The sequence below is a fragment of the Ziziphus jujuba genome, chromosome 2 (genome assembly GCF_031755915.1).
Source record: "Ziziphus jujuba cultivar Dongzao chromosome 2, ASM3175591v1".
NCBI lineage: Eukaryota > Viridiplantae > Streptophyta > Magnoliopsida > Rosales > Rhamnaceae > Ziziphus > Ziziphus jujuba.
The window spans coordinates 12148421-12165580 of record NC_083380.1 but is presented as its reverse complement, the minus strand read 5'-3'; the positions used below and the strand labels follow the sequence as shown (position 1 = coordinate 12165580).

General features: G+C 34.5%; 5 protein-coding genes across 8 annotated transcripts; 3 read left to right on the top strand and 2 right to left on the bottom strand.

The window, feature by feature from the left end:
- The first annotated feature begins 557 nt into the window (after positions 1 to 557).
- LOC107409963 (RING-H2 finger protein ATL46) lies at positions 558 to 3061 on the top strand. 4 transcript variants are annotated; one of them, XM_025070266.3, is made up of 2 exons: positions 558 to 1739; positions 1824 to 2488. In XM_025070266.3, the coding sequence occupies exons 1-2, from the start codon at positions 1273 to 1275 to the stop codon at positions 2425 to 2427; spliced, it is 1071 nt and encodes a 356-aa protein (XP_024926034.2). In that variant the 5' UTR covers positions 558 to 1272; the 3' UTR covers positions 2428 to 2488. The 4 variants fall into 4 exon arrangements, with proteins under 4 accessions (XP_024926034.2, XP_048329584.2, XP_048329586.2 ...); XM_048473627.2 differs by adding an exon at positions 2568 to 2812 and having other exon boundaries at positions 560 to 2376; XM_048473629.2 differs by adding an exon at positions 2846 to 3061 and having other exon boundaries at positions 561 to 2376.
- A 2651-nt stretch (positions 3062 to 5712) lies between these two features.
- On the top strand, positions 5713 to 10023 carry LOC107418475 (RNA-dependent RNA polymerase 2). The gene is made up of 4 exons (XM_016027174.4): positions 5713 to 6325; positions 6487 to 8393; positions 8863 to 9013; positions 9093 to 10023. Exons 1-4 carry the CDS (start codon positions 5786 to 5788, stop codon positions 9858 to 9860), a joined length of 3366 nt encoding a protein of 1121 aa, XP_015882660.3. The 5' UTR covers positions 5713 to 5785; the 3' UTR covers positions 9861 to 10023.
- Positions 10024 to 11065: 1042 nt separating this feature from the next.
- LOC107418452 (uncharacterized) lies at positions 11066 to 12378 on the bottom strand. Its single transcript, XM_016027150.4, has one exon. It carries the CDS (start codon positions 12099 to 12101, stop codon positions 11577 to 11579), a length of 525 nt encoding a protein of 174 aa, XP_015882636.1. The 5' UTR covers positions 12102 to 12378; the 3' UTR covers positions 11066 to 11576.
- Positions 12379 to 13316: 938 nt separating this feature from the next.
- LOC107418467 (uncharacterized) lies at positions 13317 to 14897 on the top strand. Its single transcript, XM_016027165.4, has 4 exons — positions 13317 to 13476; positions 13663 to 13755; positions 14324 to 14428; positions 14549 to 14897. Exons 2-4 carry the CDS (start codon positions 13711 to 13713, stop codon positions 14666 to 14668), a joined length of 270 nt encoding a protein of 89 aa, XP_015882651.3. The 5' UTR covers positions 13317 to 13476; positions 13663 to 13710; the 3' UTR covers positions 14669 to 14897.
- A 730-nt stretch (positions 14898 to 15627) lies between these two features.
- On the bottom strand, positions 15628 to 17089 carry LOC107418466 (protein NUCLEAR FUSION DEFECTIVE 2). The gene is made up of 3 exons (XM_016027164.4): positions 16871 to 17089; positions 16613 to 16701; positions 15628 to 16392 (listed from the first exon to the last, which is right to left on the bottom strand). Exons 1-3 carry the CDS (start codon positions 16931 to 16933, stop codon positions 15987 to 15989), a joined length of 558 nt encoding a protein of 185 aa, XP_015882650.1. The 5' UTR covers positions 16934 to 17089; the 3' UTR covers positions 15628 to 15986.
- Between the last annotated feature and the right edge of the window lie 71 nt (positions 17090 to 17160).

Genomic DNA, 17160 nt, shown 5'->3' with positions numbered 1-17160 from the left:
CTATGCGTCTGAATAATTGATCAAAAGGGAAGCTCATTTGTTTTTCTGTGTTGCACAGTTCCGAAAGCTTTTATGTTTTTTTGTCACTTTGGTTCAGACCCATTATAGTAGCCATATAGGGTGAGAATATTTTCATGGATAATACACATAAATATTATGACTTTGTAGACGTATTTCTGCTTACCCATTTATGGTTATGGGTTTATCGTCTGAGAATCTATTGCTATGGGCCCGATTAAAGCTTGTGTTCAACCCAAATTAAAATCAAATCAAAATTGGTTTTTTTTTTTTTTTTTCATGACTGTAAGTAGGAGATACATTACAATCATGCCAGGAAAGATGGAAAATTGCCTTGATTAGTAGGGCATGAACATATGGAATCATTATTGAAGGGGTAATCATTGTGATAATTCTTGATGGATAAAGAAGTGACACAGACCACTTGGGACAATGAAATTTTTGTAATGGTAGGACCCTCACAATAATTCTTTTCAGTTGCATGGTTCATGAGTCTTGTTTGATAAAATTACTGTGTGAAAGGCTAGTGAGCACTAAGGAGCTTTCTTTGTTTGTGCCTTGTGACAAACAAACTGCCAACTGGTAGCTCTGGTCCTGGTGAGTTTGTTTGACAGAAAAGGGGGGCCCAAGTTCTTCAAAGATTTGGAATGTCAATTTAGAAGTTGGAGATTTGTTGTTACTTTCAAAATGGGGCTCAGCTTTCTCTCCTTCAGTCTTCAACAGCCACTCCCAGGCTAAGTCACTCACAGCCTTACCTACCATGCCCCATAGGAGTATAGAATGGTACAATTGATTTAGAAACATGGACTATGTGGCGCAAAAAGAATTCAAAAGCCTGAGAGACCCCATCATCACCACCAACCAAAACCCCTGCACTTCTACTAATCATTTCATGGGAACGCTCCATATCAAAGGGTAGGTACTCTGCAATCTTAACTACTCCTTTGTTTCTCCAAAAACCCGATTTTATCCTCTTGTCCTTACCCCATAAAACCCAATTGTTTTGCAAATAATTTTACCATAAATCTGAGAAAAATCAGTTTTGATTGATATTCTCGTAGTCATAGCCCTGCAGCATTGGATTTCATTTCCCACTTTTGCTGATAACCCGGCTTTTTTTTTTCTTTTTGTTCTCTCAAAAAGCAAGGAAGGGTGTGTCTTTAAAAGTTCATGGATTTCTGAAAGAAAAGGTTGTTCAATTTCAAGACCCTGAAAAAAAAAGATTTTGTCCTTTTATCAAAGCTATCTCCTAGGATGTCCAGAATTCCATACAAATTGAAGCAAAATGATGCCAATTTGGTTTACCCATCTACTCTACCACCTCTCTATGCTGTCTCAATTCCTTCTGAAAGTGCAAATAACGGACAAGAATCAACTCCATCATCCTCATCTCATATAAGAATTAGTCCAGTGCTCCTTTTGTTCATAATAATTTTAGCTGTTATTGTCTTCATCTCAGGTCTTGTCCATCTGCTTCTTAAATTTCTCATCAAGAGGTCACCTTCTTCACCAATCTATCAATCTAACAGGTTTCCAGAAACCTCTGGTTCTCATGCTCTTCAAAGACAGCTTCAACAGCTTTTTCGATTACACGACTCAGGTCTAGACCAAGCTCTTATAGATGCTCTACCTGTGTTCTACTATGCAGATATAGTGGGTTTGAAAGAGCCATTTGATTGTGCAGTTTGTCTATGTGAATTTTCTAACCAGGACCAGCTGAGGTTGCTTCCTTTGTGTAGTCATGCTTTTCACATAAATTGCATTGATACATGGCTTCTCTCAAATTCAACATGCCCACTTTGCAGATCTACCCTTTTGAACTGTGGATTTTTCATGGAAAATCCAATGTTCAATATCAATTCTCAAGATTCAAGGGAAATACCAAGTTGGTTCCCTAGTGATGCAGACAACAGGCATTCAAGCAATCAAAAATCATTGGTTACGGAAGAAGCTGTTGGTGAAAAGAGGGTATTTTCTGTGAGACTTGGAAAGTTCAGAAGCTTAAATGATGGAGTAGAAAGTGGAGGGAGAGTTGGAGAGACCAGTAGCTGTAGTTTAGATGCTAGAAGATGTTACTCAATGGGTACATTTCAGTATGTGGTTGGTGATTCAAATTTGCAGGTGGCTTTGCACAATGACAGTGGTTCAATCAATGGTGGTGGAGCTAGTGATGTAAAGCTTGTTAAAGATGAAGTTCATCAAGGAAAATTTTCAGTAAATGGGGATTTGGAGGGGAAGAGAATCAGTCACAGGCCAAAGGGTGATAGCTTGTCTGTATCCAAGATCTGGCTCTGGTCTAAGAAAAGCAGATGTCCAAATTCTTCTAATACTGATATCACTGTGCCTCAGTTTCTGAACGTAAGTTATCCAACCAATGGTGAAACTCAAAACTATATAAATGGAATATAATTCTAAAGATCCTTGTGACTTCTTTATTTATTTATTTATATTTAATTTAAATTTTTTGTTTTGTTTTTTTTTTTTTTTGTTTTTTGTTTTTTGTTTTTTGTTTTTTGTTTTTTGTTTTTTGTGTCTATGTCTTTTCCCAGATTACTAATATGACAGAAGACTTCAGTATAAGTTCCTTAGGCTAGCTTGAACCATGAGTATCAGTGAAAACATCGCATATAAAATTCAGTATGTTCTATAAATATTTTGGGGCCAGATGTAATCAGGCTTATGATATGAAGATTTTTTTTTTATTTTTTTTTTATTTTTGCTAAGAGCTTATTATATGAAGATTAAGTCCACCTAGTTTAGCACTTGTATATAACCTTTCTTCCTCTTGAGAACCAAAGCTGAATGACTTTGGTTTTCTTCATCTCAGGAATTATTTTCTCGGTTAATGTGAGCTTAATCTCATAAACCAAACTTGCTGAAGATGTAGTACTGCTGCCTTTATATGATATAAACATATGAGTCATCTCTAAATATATATATATATATATATATATAGATATCTGTATATTAATGTTGGTGTACGATCCTTGCCTATGTAAAATTTCTCAAACATCTCAAATAAATGAAGCAAAATGTACAAGTTGACAATATATTGAAAAAAAAAATACTTATATTTATTTATTTGTTCAGTATTAATATTTTTAATTTTTTCCTTATCATTACATTTATACATTACTTTTGGTATTTTTATTCGTTAATCTTATTGAGACTAAAAATTAAAAATTGAGAAGATATTTTTCTTTGTTTTGTATTAGGCCAATGGTCTTGAAACTTGTACAAGTCACTTGTAAACCTCATGATATTTCTGTCATGGAAATAACGGAATTTTCTTAAAAATCCTGATGGTGCAATAACAAAGTAAGTTTAAGGGCTCAAATGCAAAACCCAATACCTTAGGAGGTATTAGTGCCAATTACTTTTTTTTTTAATCATAAAATTTACATTAAAATTTAATTTGTAACATTTTTCTATAATATGGTCTGCTATTTATTACTTACAAAGTTGGAGGAGGGTTATGTGTAACTACTTAGAGAATTCTATATCTTTTGCCCAATAAATAATGTGTTTAAATCTCACAAACAAACAACTATGCTTAAATTTCTTCCCAAAAAAAAAAAAAAAAAAGAAAAGAAACTATGTTTAAATTAAAAAAAAAAATCTAATAAGTTATTTAAATGCCTAGAAAAAAAAAATCAATAGGATTCGATTAAAAAGAAAATTCAATTAACAATGAAATTGGGAGGGGGTGGAAGAACAAACTTAACTATAGTTAATAATTAATTTGAAAGTTCAGAAAGTATTAAAAGAAAGCTATCTTAAAGCATATTGAAAACAATGTCTTCTGTTGCCCTTTATATGAGGGCTCAAAATCACAGGACACTAACAAAATAATTAAAAAAATAATATCTTACAATATAAAATCTATCAAATTAATCATAATCCAACTTTATCTCTATCTTTGATAAAGTTTTATCTCCATCTCAGAAAACCATATTCATATCATTAATGTTAACATTGTTTAGCATTGTTTGGTGAAGCTTTCCTTCCCCTCATGAATGCCATGGCATGCCAGGCAGCCCATTGGATAGGTTCAGGTGTTCTCATGCCATCTTTAAAACAGGCCCAACATGAGCTTTGGATGCACAAACAATCATGCTTGCCTTAGCAAAGATTGTGCACCAATGCATAATATAATCCTTCTCTGTTTTCTCAAACAATTCCATTGCCTTATCAATTATACCACTTTCACACAAGCAATCTGTTACGAAAAGTAAAACAAAAACAATAGCAATAAAATAAAATAGATTTATGTAAAAAAGTGAAAAAAATTTGACCGGAAAAAATTACAGATAGAGTTTATTTTTTATCTCAAAACAAATTCACCAAACGGATCGCATCGGGAGTTTTTTGGATCAGCTCAATAAGAATTCAGATTACCAACTCTAACACAATCAATTAGACATTTGGAGGCAAGGTTTTAAATATCTAAAATTTCCATTGAAATTTTTCCAAAATTTTCGTTTTTTAAGAAGTTAAAAAGAAATTTAGATTTCCAGAAACGAATAGAATTCTTATAATATTCATTGAAATTTTTATAGAAATTTCCATCCATATCAAATCTTTAACAATTTGATTAAAAAATCCATAATATCCATCAAAATTTAAAAATTTTTTATATAAATTTCCAAAACTTTCATAGAAATTTTAAAAATATCTATAATTTTTTTAAAAAAAATTTTTATAAAAAAATTCATAAATATTATTGATATTTAATAAATTATTTTATCAAATTAACTTTAGTTGTTTCTTTTTTTCTACTTTTTAATTATCTTTTAAATATTTAATGATATAAATAAAATGGAGTGAATTAAATTAAATAACCTTGATAACTTATATTTATTAATAAAATATATATATACTTACTATACATTTTATATAATATGAATTCATTAGAATCTCATAATTAAATTAATAGTTGATTATATAATAATATAAAATAATAACATAAAAATATAATATTATGTAAAATTGATATTGATAGTATTTAAATTGCTAATATTTTAGAGCATTTTATATTTTCATTAATAACATATTTTGAATCATTGTTACATACACCTAATAGCAAAATGTCGAAATTGATAGAAATATATAACATTCTAAATGTAGAGGATATGGAATTTGGCCTACCAAATGTTATTTTGGCTATATGGCTTTCAATTATCTTATTTATTACTCTACAGTTTTGTATACACTATTTTATTTAATTTTCTAATTATAATTTTCTATTTTAATTTTTTAAATATTATTTTGGCTAGAAAGGAGAAAAAAAATTGTAAAGTATAATTGTTTATACAGGAATGCAAAATAAAAAATAATTATAAAAAATATCATTGAAATGTAATAAAAAAATGTCACTATTTTACTCATTAAACTCTTCCAAAAACATTTTATTTTGAAAATTATGTGTTTTTATTTTATATTAGATAAATTTTAAAGTGTTGATATCCATCAAATATATTTATCAAAAACCGCTTTTTTTTTAAATATTATTTTCGGTCCTTTTTTTCTGTTTTGATTTTTTGAAGTTATTTATTTTCGGTTCTGTTGATAAAAAAAAAATATATATATATATATAAAATTAAAAATAAAAATAAAAAGCCTAGTTGCTGTTTCACTTCACTTCAGTTTGACTTTTGACTTTTGACCCTTCTGTTTTGTCTGGGTCTTGTTTCCTAAATTCCACTTTTCTCGTTCACTCACTCCCTCTCACTCTCTCTCTCTCTCTCTCCCCCTCTCTCTCTGGTTCATGGCCATGGCTGTGGAAGACAGACCCACAGTCCGGGTCACAAACATTCCACATACAGCCATAGCCGAAGACCTCTTAACCTTCCTCGAATCCAAACTCGGTCCCAACTCAGTCTTCGCCATCGAAATCTCCACCGACCGCAAGAACTGGAAGTCCCGCGGCTTTGGTCGGGTTCAGTTCTCGACCATTGAAGCCAAATCCAGAGCCCACTCTCTCTCCCTCAAAAACGACCTCGTCTTCCATTCGCGCAATCTCAGAATCTCCGAATACCACGAAGACATCATCGTCCGTCCAGTGGACCCCAGAAACCGAGTAGACGGCGGCGTTTTGCATGTGGGTTTCGTCGTGAAGGAGGACTTGATGAGTGTCTTGGAGTCTTGGAAAGGTGTTCGGGCTTGGGTCATGCCCGAGAGGAGGAAGATCGAGTTCTGGGTTTGGCAGAGTGAGGAATGTTACAAGCTGGAGATTGCGTTTGAGGATGTTTTGGAGTCTGTTGGGTGCTGTTTGGGTGGTGAGAAAGTCAATGCCATTCTTTTAAGGGTATGTAATTTCCTTTTTTTTTTTTCTTTTTTTTTTTTTTTTGGAAAATTTCTTGGAAAGTATGAGTTTTGATAAATCAAGCAACTTTCTTGAGCATTTTTGCAATGTAAAAAAAGAAACTTTTTTTTTTTTTTATGATATTTTCCATGGTTTTTCTTCAGCTAAAATATGGGCCAAAGATATATCAGAAGTTCTCTGGAAGTGATATAGCTTCGAAGTTCTGTGCTGATAGGTATCATATTTGCAAAGAAGATGTTGAATTTCTCTGGGTTCGTACTACAGATTTCTCTGAAGTGAATTCCATTGGAAGATCAACTTCACTTTTATGGAAAATTGATGAAGAAATTTTGGAGACAGATATTTTCACAAGTTTCCCCTGTTATAGTGAAGATAGGGGAGGAGTAATTTTAGAGGATGGTGAAGAATTCTGTTGGGAAACTAAGATGGTTCCACTTGTAAAATACCGATCGTGTTCATCGAATTTGCCATATGAGACCCTTTTCCAGCTCAATTCCCTTGTTCATACTCAAAAAATCAGTTTTGCTGCAGCAGCAGATACTAATCTGATTGACGTCCTTAGCAGTTTAAGTGCAGAGAATGCTAATGTGATACTTCAGAAGTTGCATAATCTTAAGTCAATCTGTTATGACCCTCTTCCGTTTGTCAAGACTGCAGCACGAGTCTTAGAAGGAAGAGAAGAAACTCGTCCCTCGTCATACAAAAGATTAACAGATAATAATCTAATGAGTTGTCACAGGGCCCTGATTACCCCTTTGAAGATTTATTGTTTGGGTCCTGAGCTTGAAACCTCTAACTATGTGGTAAAAAATTTCGCTGCATATGCTTCAGACTTTCTGAGAGTTACTTTTGTCGATGAAGATTGGAGTAAGCTTCCTATAAGTGCTATTTCCACAAGTATTAAGAAAGGGTTTTTTTCAGAAGCTTATAGGAGTCGGATATATTATCGGATTTTGTCTGTTCTTCGAGATGGGATTGTGATTGGAGCTAAAAGGTTTGAATTTTTGGCTTTCTCAGCGAGTCAGCTTAGAGGAAACTCTGTTTGGATGTTTGCCTCTAATGATGATGTAAAAGCTGAAGATATTAGAGAATGGATGGGCTGCTTCAACAAGATTCATAGTGTTTCCAAATGCGCAGCTAGAATGGGTCAGTTATTCAGTTCTTCCATGCAAACCATTGCTGTCCCTGCACAGGATGTAGAGATTATTCCAGATATTGAAGTTTCTACCGATGGTAAGGACTACTGTTTCTCAGATGGTATCGGAAAAATTTCTCTGTCTTTTGCCAGGCAAGTTGCACAAAAGTGTGGGTTGAACGACAGTCCTTCAGCATTTCAAATTCGATATGGTGGATACAAGGGGGTTATTGCAGTTGACCGTTATTCCTTCCGGAAGCTATCTTTGCGTAAGAGTATGCTTAAATTTGAATCCAAAAACAAAATGCTCAATGTCACCAAATGGAGTGAATCAATGCCCTGCTATTTGAACAGAGAGATTGTCACCCTGTTGTCTACCTTAGGAGTGAAGGATGAAGCATTTGAAGCATTGCAACGCGAACAACTGAATCTGCTTGGAAAAATGCGGACAAGCAGAGAGGCAGCATTGAATGTTTTAGAGAATTTAAATGGATCTAAACCAAAAAATATTCTGGTAGGGATGTTGCGACAAGGTTACGAGCCAAACTTAGAACCATACCTCTCAATGATGCTTCAGGCACATTATGAGAACTTGTTGTGTGACTTAAAAACCAGATGCCGGATATATGTCCCAAAGGGACGGGTGCTGATTGGATGCTTGGACGAAACTGGTATCTTAAATTATGGTCAAGTTTTTGTTCGCATCACCATGACAAAAGCAGAGCTAGAAATGGGGGATCAAAAATTTTTCCAGAAGGTGGATGAGCAAACATGTATATTATTGGGGAAGGTGGTTGTTACCAAAAATCCATGTCTTCATCCCGGTGACATCAGGGTCCTCGAGGCTATCTACAGCGTGGAATTGGAAGAAAGGGGTTTGGTGGATTGTCTCATCTTTCCTCAAAAAGGAGCAAGGTATACACCAATTATATTCCTGTATGCTTTGTGTACTACGTTATGAAGATTGGCTTTATCAATTGTGTCTACCAGTTGTTTTTTCTTTTTTAGGAGTTGGGCCATTTTGCAGATATAATTTACTCTTCATCATCTATCCTGTTACTCTATGTTACCAAGATGCATATCATAGTCAAAATCAGATTATTCAGGAACAAAAAGTTCAGAGTGACGTCGAGCAATGGAATTTACTTTTAAAAGTTCATTCTATACAATAAATTATCACGGAAATAATCTTTGCTCTAATTGCAACTCTGAGTTCTTGGTTGATTTTGTTTATGTGAAAGTCTAGCTGTTGTCCTTATTCTCTTAGAGTAATATGTTTAGCTCAGCTTTTCCTGTCAACGGTCTCAAAGCAATCAATGTATAGTAAAGCTGGAAAAAAATGTTGTTTAAATGGATTATAATTGCGGTTTATAATTTTTGGCAGGCCTCATCCAAATGAATGCTCTGGTGGTGATCTTGATGGAGACTTGTTTTCCATCAGTTGGGATGTAGATCTCATTCCACCTAAAACTGCACCTCCCATGGACTACACTGGACGGAGAGCTCGTATAATGGATCACGATGTGACCCTAGAGGTAATTTGGAAACATTTGATATCCATGCCCTATGTTCTCAATCTATATTTGTTTTTTGACATTTCACATGAATTTGCAGGAAATTCAAAATTTTTTTGTTGATTACATGATCAATGATACCTTGGGTGCCATCTCAACTGCACATTTGATTCATGCTGATCGTGAACCCAATAAAGCTTTCAATGAAAAGTGCCTACAGTTAGCAACACTGCACTCCATGGCAGTCGACTTTGCAAAAACTGGTGCACCTGCTGAAATGCCCAGAATTTTGAAACCGAGGGAATTTCCAAATTTCATGGAGAGGGTAGAAAAGCCCATGTATATCTCCAATGGGGCGTTGGGAAAACTCTACCGTGCAATTATGGATTCGAAGGTGGCAGAAAGTTCATACTTTCTATGCTCAGGGAAGATTGATCAAACAGCTTACGATCATGAACTTGAAGTGAGTGGTTTTGAGGCCTTCATCAAAATTGCAGAGAAACACAGGGATCAATACATAGAGAAACTGAGTGCCATAATGATTTATTATGAGGCAGAGACTGAGGATGAGATACTGACAGGCAATCTGCGGAAACGTGCAGCATATTTGCAGCGTGATAATATTAGATACAGAGATATGAAGGATCGGATTTTGCTGTCGTTGAAAAGCCTGCAGAAGGAAGCCAAAGAGTGGTTTCATAGTAGCTGCAAAGAGCATGAATATCAGCAGATGGCATCAGCATGGTACCATGTGACTTACCACCCAAATTTTTCCCGTGAAGGCATGAAGTGCTTGAGCTTTCCATGGATCAAAGGTGATATTCTGCTTAACATAAAATCTGTAAATAGCCTGAGATACAAAACATAAACATTGTTTTTGTTGCAGACAATTTACATGTGATTGTAGAACAATAACGTAGTCCTTGTGTTAAGAAATTTTTTTTGTCTGCATCTGATTATAGATACTTTGCTAAGTGATATACTGTTGTATATGCATCTTATGGATAGAAATGCAGCTCATTTTTTGTTAAGTGTTTCAAATGGCTCAAATGTGAAACGGGGCAGAAACCCACCCATAAAGAAATGTGGAAGTTCAAAGATGGAAAATCAAAATATTGACCATGACATTCTTGTTTGGTTGCTTAGTTCCTTTCATTTAAGACTAGTTTTTGCATCAAATCAACTTAGCTTGGTAATGTTTTGCATCAACATATTATTTCTGTAACATTAGAACAGTTGTGCTCGCACTGACTTGTTGAACAATTGAAATGGCAAAATGGCATGTTATTATTTTGATGTAAAATAAATATGGATAAATGAATCCAAACTCAGTACAAGCTAATAGAATAAGGACATTTCATTTTTTCATATTGATTGGTAAACAATTTGCTGTTGATGACATTATTGATATTAGAATAATTAATATCTTATCCAATGTGTACATATTTTTACGCATACTTACCTTACTTGCACGCCACCAGAACGAACATTTAAGAAAACAAATTAGCCCTTCACCATGAGAAACAGAAATTGCAGGTTTTTTTTTTTTTAATTTTTTTTTTAATTTAAATTCAAGACTAATATAAGGAGGCAAGTTATCTAAACTAAACAACTATATATTGGTTGTTTGCACCAAATTTCCCTTTGTTATATCAAACTCTTGTGAAAACTATACTTTTTATATTGAATTTATATACTTTTGAGATATCTGTAGTCAATTTACTTGTATTACCAACCAAAAAGAACACACAAAATTGTTTGTTTAATTTTGTTAAAAATTTTGTAGAGAAAGAGCTTGATATCATTTTAAGTCTACTAATTACAATCATTATGAAGCCAAAGTAGAACTATTCCACCAAAAAAAAAGAAAAAAAATTCCAATTGTGACTTGTAAGCAACCATAAATATCTTCACCAGCAATGTTCATTTCTATCTTCTTCCACTGAGCGAGCTAATCATTCTTATTACCTAATAAACTTGTAAGTAACCACAAAAACCAAGTAAATGAAGTCAACAATTTATCAAAAAAAAGAAGGGTAAATGAAGTCAACAAAAAGAAGAGAAAAAGACAAAGAAATGAAAGGTGACCCAATTTGCTTCGACTATTTCCAAGAAAACGACAGCGTACAACATATTTACATTTTTATTACCAAATTACGCAACCAAAAAAATAATAATAACACAAAAAGGCACCAAACAATAATGAAAATTTCCAATCCAACCCTTTAACGCTCATTCTAATCAAAATCCTACACGCATACTCATATTTATCCTCATCCTCATCCTCATCATTCATTTTTACTTTTTTTTGTACAACAAGGACAAACAAAAATATATATATATTATTATATTTTAACATTAAAAGAATAAATATACCTATAAAACTCTGAGATAAAATTTATCGAAAAAAAAATATATATATATATATATATATTAGAAAAATAAATATGAAAAAGGTAAAGTGGCGCCGTCACATAACGTCATGGAGTCAACCTTCCAGCTCATAGACTGGACAGTCCAGCACTGTAGCCGTTGGCAGCCAACCAGCGGCCCACGTTAGCCAGCACCGCGCACGTTAACCCCTCTAAGCGTACACCGCCACATCTTTAGCCAATTCCACACCACCGGACTTGGGCTGAACCGGAACCGAAGACGACGAAGATGCGTATCGGATCGAAAAGTTCCGGAACCCGCTGTAATCATCGTCGTCATATAAATTACCGTTGTGCCCCGGTCCCTCATCGAAATTCAAGGAGTAACTCAAAGGGTCGTATTGGAAATTCCCATGCCTGCCTCCTCCCCCACTGCCGCTTTTGTTCCGATTGAATCGGCGAATAAAGGTCTTCCACTTCGGCCCGGCGACGATCTCCGACCATTCCCGGAGCTTTTTGAAAGCTCTGATACCTTTATGCCACCACTGATCATCGTTCGTCGTCGTCGACGATGTTCGCATACGCTCCCACCATGCCACTCCGACAGTAGGAGATCGACGAGAACCGAAGCAAGGGAAGCAGAAGCAACAGCGTGTGTTGGGCAAGAGAGCGTTGGTTTTTCCTTCGCCGTACGATTCCGGGTCTATGTGCGCCATTTCTTGGTCTTCTACACCCATAGACGAACCCGAAACTCCCCCTCAAAAAACTTAGTCTCAGAGCGTCGCGGTTTGAACCCGAACCTAAACCTGAACCCCCTCTCTCTCTCTCTCTCTCTCTGAGGACTCGCAGACTGTCACCGATGCATATATACTAGTGAAGAAGAAAAAAGAGCGTAACGGGAAAAAAAAAGGAAATGAAGTGACCGGGAAATACCGGTTCCGAAAATATTCTTCGTTACTAATAAGGGAATATTTAATATACGAAGAAATTTACCGATAATTCCTGTAGCAAGAGATACGTCAACGATTTGTGAGGGGAGGTATTGAGGTATTGATTACTGAAACGAAAAATGGGTAATAGTGTAATTAAATGGGGAATTTCGGGGCATTAAGATAAATGATCTGGTGCTTCGCGGGATTTCGTAACGTAATCAAAGACAAGATTTGGTTAGACGGACCGCATAAATATTAATGGTGATTACGGAATCTAAGCACGTGGGACCCAATGAGGCTTTTTTTAAAATTGTTTTTTTTGGTCCAATTGGATTGTGGAGCCCACTGAACAAATTTATTATTTTCTCCACTAAAATATTTTAAAATTTAAAAAAAATTTAGTGGAAAAATTGACCTGGCCCGCAAAAAAAGATAAATTATTATTACTATTATTATTTTTTTTTGGTAAAAAGATTTGGTGGCAGGTTGTCTAATGTTTTCTGCACAATCAAGGAATAATTGCATTATTCTTAAAGCTTTTTTTTTTTTTTGGGTAAGTTTTTTATGTTTTTAGAAATTATAAAAATTTTCTACACTCAAATCTACAGTCAGTCAAGATAGATTCATCAATTTACTTTTCATTATGACTTATTGACATTATTCTTCTGTGATAATTATTGCTCAGACCTAGTTAATTAATAAAATTTAAAACTTGTGCAAATCACACATACTTCTTAGCTAATTTAATGAAATTATTATTGAATAATCTAGAACATCAAACCTCATGTTCGTAACATAATATGAAGTCGTAGAAAAACAACATAGTTTTACCTTCTTATTTTTTTTTATAAATTTTAATTTTTTTTAAATAATAATAATAACTGAACAAACAGAAATGGTAACTAAAATATGTGGTGGTGTATTCAGAAACGTGGAAGGGAAATTTGTAAGGCTAAAAAGGCTACACGAAATTCCATGATGTGACACATGGGTGGAAGTTCTGAGCTTGAGCCCAATCCATTTGTCATTCGGTTCGGATCCTGATCTTCAACAGAAGGAGCTCCGTTTTCCCTCTTCTTCTTCTTCCCCCCCCATCAAAACACAAAGACTTTCCTCAATTTTGCTGTCGCTGATACTATCAGAGGAGCCCAAAAGCAACCTCGCCAACTGCCCAATAAAGGTATCTTTTGCGATATTATCATCTGGGTTTTCTTTCTTCTGTCTCTAATTCACTGCTCTTAATCTTTTTTTTGGGGGTTGTTTCTGCAAATTCCCAAATCTGCCTTTTGATCTTTTTATTGGGTATATATTTTCGTTTTCTAAGCGATGAATGAAAATGGGTTTTTGTTGTTTTTTCTTGTTGTAGAGTACCACAGTTCGCTTTCGATTCTTTTTTGGGTGAAAAAAAAAAAACATGCATCCTCCATTAACGCTTCACAAGCATCCCATGTGTGCCAAAGTGAGTTAGATGTTCTTCTGCTTTCCTGTTGTTTTGTTTATATTTGGGTTTTGGATAATCTGCAATTATTTAGAAATTCTATATATGGGTTTTGAATAATCTGCAAAGTTAAAGAGAAGCCCTTTTTTCCCCTTTGTGTAGTAGCATTGTAATTGATAATGAAGAAAATAAGCTGATTTTTTTTTTTTCTCTGTGTAGGATTGTAATTGATAATGAAGGAAAATTAGAAGTAACATGTGCTAATAATGATGGATTTTAACTGTCTTTTGATTGTGCTTTTATTTTATTTTTTTATTTTTGTTGTTGTTTATGGAATTTGAAAGTGTAATTTTTGCCAAATCAAGTGGTGGTGTTCTTATCAGGAGGTGCATTGACTTATTTATATTTCTGCCATATGCAGGTAATTGAGCAGTTCCAGAAGTGTCATTGATTGTGCTTTAATTTTATTTTTTTATTTTTTTATTTTTGTTGTTGTTTATGGAATTTGAAAGTGTAATTTTTGCCAAATCAAGTGGTGGTGTTCTTATCAGGAGGTGCATTGGTTTATTTATATTTCTGCCATATGCAGGTAATTGAGCAGTTCCAGAAGTGTCATGTAGACCATCCTATTGCAAAATTTTTTGGTGAATGTACAGACCTCAAAGTAAAGCTTGATCGCTGCTTCAGGCAAGAAGTGAGTTTTTACACATATGAGATGACATGAGTCACTTCTTTTTCATCTTCATTTTATTTATATACATTAGTTATAATCGTAATGTATTAATGACAGTAAGACTTTTGTTTTGTTTTACAGAAAGCCTTGAAGAGGAAGGCAAATTTTGAAAACAGTAAGAAATTGAAGGAAAGGCTACACGCTTTCAGGAAGGAAAACAATGAGAGAAGCAGTGAAGAGAAGAATTTCATGCAAGCTTAATGGTCAAAATAAAGGCATCCTGTCATACCTCAAAAGAATTCAATGTCAATCAAATACCTTGCAACATGTTGGTGTTTCCATGATTTCTTTTTTTTTTTTTTTTTTTGGTGGTGAAATTTTTTCCAAGAATTAATGTAGATGTAATAGGACGCAATGTATTGCTATTCACAAATTGGTGATAAGTTGGAATATGGTCCACATCGAGTTGCTTATGATATTCTTTTCATCTCTTGTGTTGTGTTGAGCTCTATTCGTTGTGGTTTTGTTAAAGTTTACTGCAAATTTTAGAAATATATATGCCAGGATTTAGTTCTCAAACTTCGAATCTGTAGACCGTAATGTGGCGTCTGCGGCGTAATACGTTTTCATTCAAAATCTTTCATATCAAACTTTTTTCATTTGGTAGTTGCCAAAAACAGAATCCCCATTAAAATATTCCAAACAAAAAAAATAAAAGGTTTATGGGTTTCAAGTAGATTACATATCAGAGATCTTTTTCAATGGCTTGCAGCTTCTGACATCCCTAAGTGACCATGTGGTGAAGGGGGCAAGTTGACAGATACACTAATTAAGTGGTTTGAAGATGGGAACATAAGGCAAACAAAATAGTTTTTCTAATAAGCCAGCCACCCATGAACGGCCATTCAGCTTCTGCCAGAAACTGTGGCGGTTCATCAACTTAAAAGAGTCTCTACTGCCCATTTTGTTCTTCTTGCAAGGTAATATGGTTTTTCTCTTTCTATAATTTCTATCATCAAATTACAAGCAACTCTGCACCAGCTTTTTTTCTAGCTTATCTAACTCTTTGGTTGGAATTATAATAATAAGCAGTTTGGTTTACTTTACAATTTTGATATGGAATCAGAATCTAATTCTCTGTGCTAACAAGCTTAAGTTAATAACTTTGGAAACGAAAGTTTCTGGATCCCTAACTCAATTAGCTTCCATCACAGAGACAATGAGTATAAATTGCCTGGCATTACATTATTTATCTTGTATAAAAGCAAGGTCCTTGAAATGGATATCTATATATCATGGTTCCTGTTACCATCCTAGTAGTTTTCCATGCATATTTGCATGGCAATAACATCATACAAATTCCATATGCTATAAGCCCCCGCAGACACCTAACACCATACAAATCCATAACTAAAGAAACATCAAAATCCACCACAAATTTTCTTACAAAGCAAACAGATGTCACTACGAAACATAGCTTTTCCACACAAATCCAAATTAACATCCATCACAATCACAAATCCTAAAAGTTATAAGCAACATACCGAGTAAAATTACTAGACATGTAGTAGATTACCACTTAGAAGGCAAGAGCTTCTCCAAATCTACCACTATGAACAACCCAGAAAATCTTTCCAGCATCATCAGAATTCCCTGCATCAATAGCAATAGCTCCAATTATTGCTCTGAAAGCCCCACAGACAAGAGCAGGAGTTGAAGAATTAGTCTTGGCAGAAACTCTGACAATCTTCTGCAAACCCAAACGACTCCCATCAACAGCACAGGAAGTTTCCACGCTGGAGATTTCTGATAAGCGAAGGTTCAAATCTTTAGCAGGAAGATCAATGTCTTTTCCAAGATACCTTAGAGAAGCCGAAGTCTCAATGACACTCGCACCCACAATTGCCAGTGCCCTGTTGTTTTCTTCAGAGAAGGATGCGTGGGTCATGGCTCGGCGAAGGAGACCAATGCTCTTGAATGTGTAGCTGAAAATGCCAAAAAAATAAATAAATAAATAATAGCACTTAAAAAAGAGAAAATTTTGCATTTGGGTATTTGAAAAAATAAACAGCAAATTTTGCATTTGGGTATTTGAAAAAATGAACAGTTTTTTCACTTGTCATGGACTTTCTTTTCTTTTCTTTTATAGTTTCTAAGGAAACAAACAGAGCCGATGACCCTGATAATATGGAAATTAGAACATACCCAATTTGCTTTTGTAGGGTTTCAAGGGCGGTTGAAAATGGGGATGAGTGTCCGAAGTTCAGGTGGAGTAATCGATTCGCTGGTTGTCCCTGCACAAAACAGTCGGAAACAAATAAAAAAAAAAGTGAAGCCTTAAAGTTGATTATGTTACTCTCTGTTTGCTTGTCAAGAAAACCAGGAAAGAGAAAGAAACAGAGTATTTAGAAGCTTCTTCAATTGCCAACTGCCCGTATAGAATGAAAAGAAAATTATATATACCTGAACTTGAGGAAAAATGGCCAAGACGAAAATGGCGAAGACAGTGAAGCAGCGTAAACCCATTTTTTCTTTTTTTCTTTTTTTCTTTTTTTTTTTTTTCCTTCAATTTGGGGGATTTATTTATTTTTTATTTTTTATTTTTCTGTGAAAAAATGGGGTTCTGAGAGAGAAAAACCTGGAAAGTGGGGGATTTCACATTTCTCTCCCCTTCCCCTTGAAGGAATCTTGACTACCAAGTCAATGACTGACACAAAATCGGTTCATTTTCATTGGTCGCTGAAACTGAAACT

Coding starts and splice junctions, on each gene's coding strand:
- LOC107418452 (XM_016027150.4), bottom strand. CDS start 12,101: ATGGGTGTAGAAGACCAAGAAATGGCGCACATAGACCCGGAATCGTAC.
- LOC107409963 (XM_060814419.1), top strand. CDS start 1,273: ATGTCCAGAATTCCATACAAATTGAAGCAAAATGATGCCAATTTGGTT.
- LOC107418466 (XM_016027164.4), bottom strand. CDS start 16,933: ATGGGTTTACGCTGCTTCACTGTCTTCGCCATTTTCGTCTTGGCCATT. Junction 16,702..16,870: donor CCATTTTTCCTCAAGTTCAG/GTATATATAATT, acceptor TGTTTTGTGCAG/GGACAACCAGCGAATCGATT. Junction 16,393..16,612: donor ACCCTACAAAAGCAAATTGG/GTATGTTCTAAT, acceptor TGGCATTTTCAG/CTACACATTCAAGAGCATTG.
- LOC107418475 (XM_016027174.4), top strand. CDS start 5,786: ATGGCCATGGCTGTGGAAGACAGACCCACAGTCCGGGTCACAAACATT. Junction 6,326..6,486: donor TCAATGCCATTCTTTTAAGG/GTATGTAATTTC, acceptor GTTTTTCTTCAG/CTAAAATATGGGCCAAAGAT. Junction 9,014..9,092: donor ATCACGATGTGACCCTAGAG/GTAATTTGGAAA, acceptor ATGAATTTGCAG/GAAATTCAAAATTTTTTTGT.
- LOC107418467 (XM_016027165.4), top strand. CDS start 13,711: ATGCATCCTCCATTAACGCTTCACAAGCATCCCATGTGTGCCAAA. Junction 13,756..14,323: donor AGCATCCCATGTGTGCCAAA/GTGAGTTAGATG, acceptor TGCCATATGCAG/GTAATTGAGCAGTTCCAGAA. Junction 14,429..14,548: donor ATCGCTGCTTCAGGCAAGAA/GTGAGTTTTTAC, acceptor TTTGTTTTACAG/AAAGCCTTGAAGAGGAAGGC.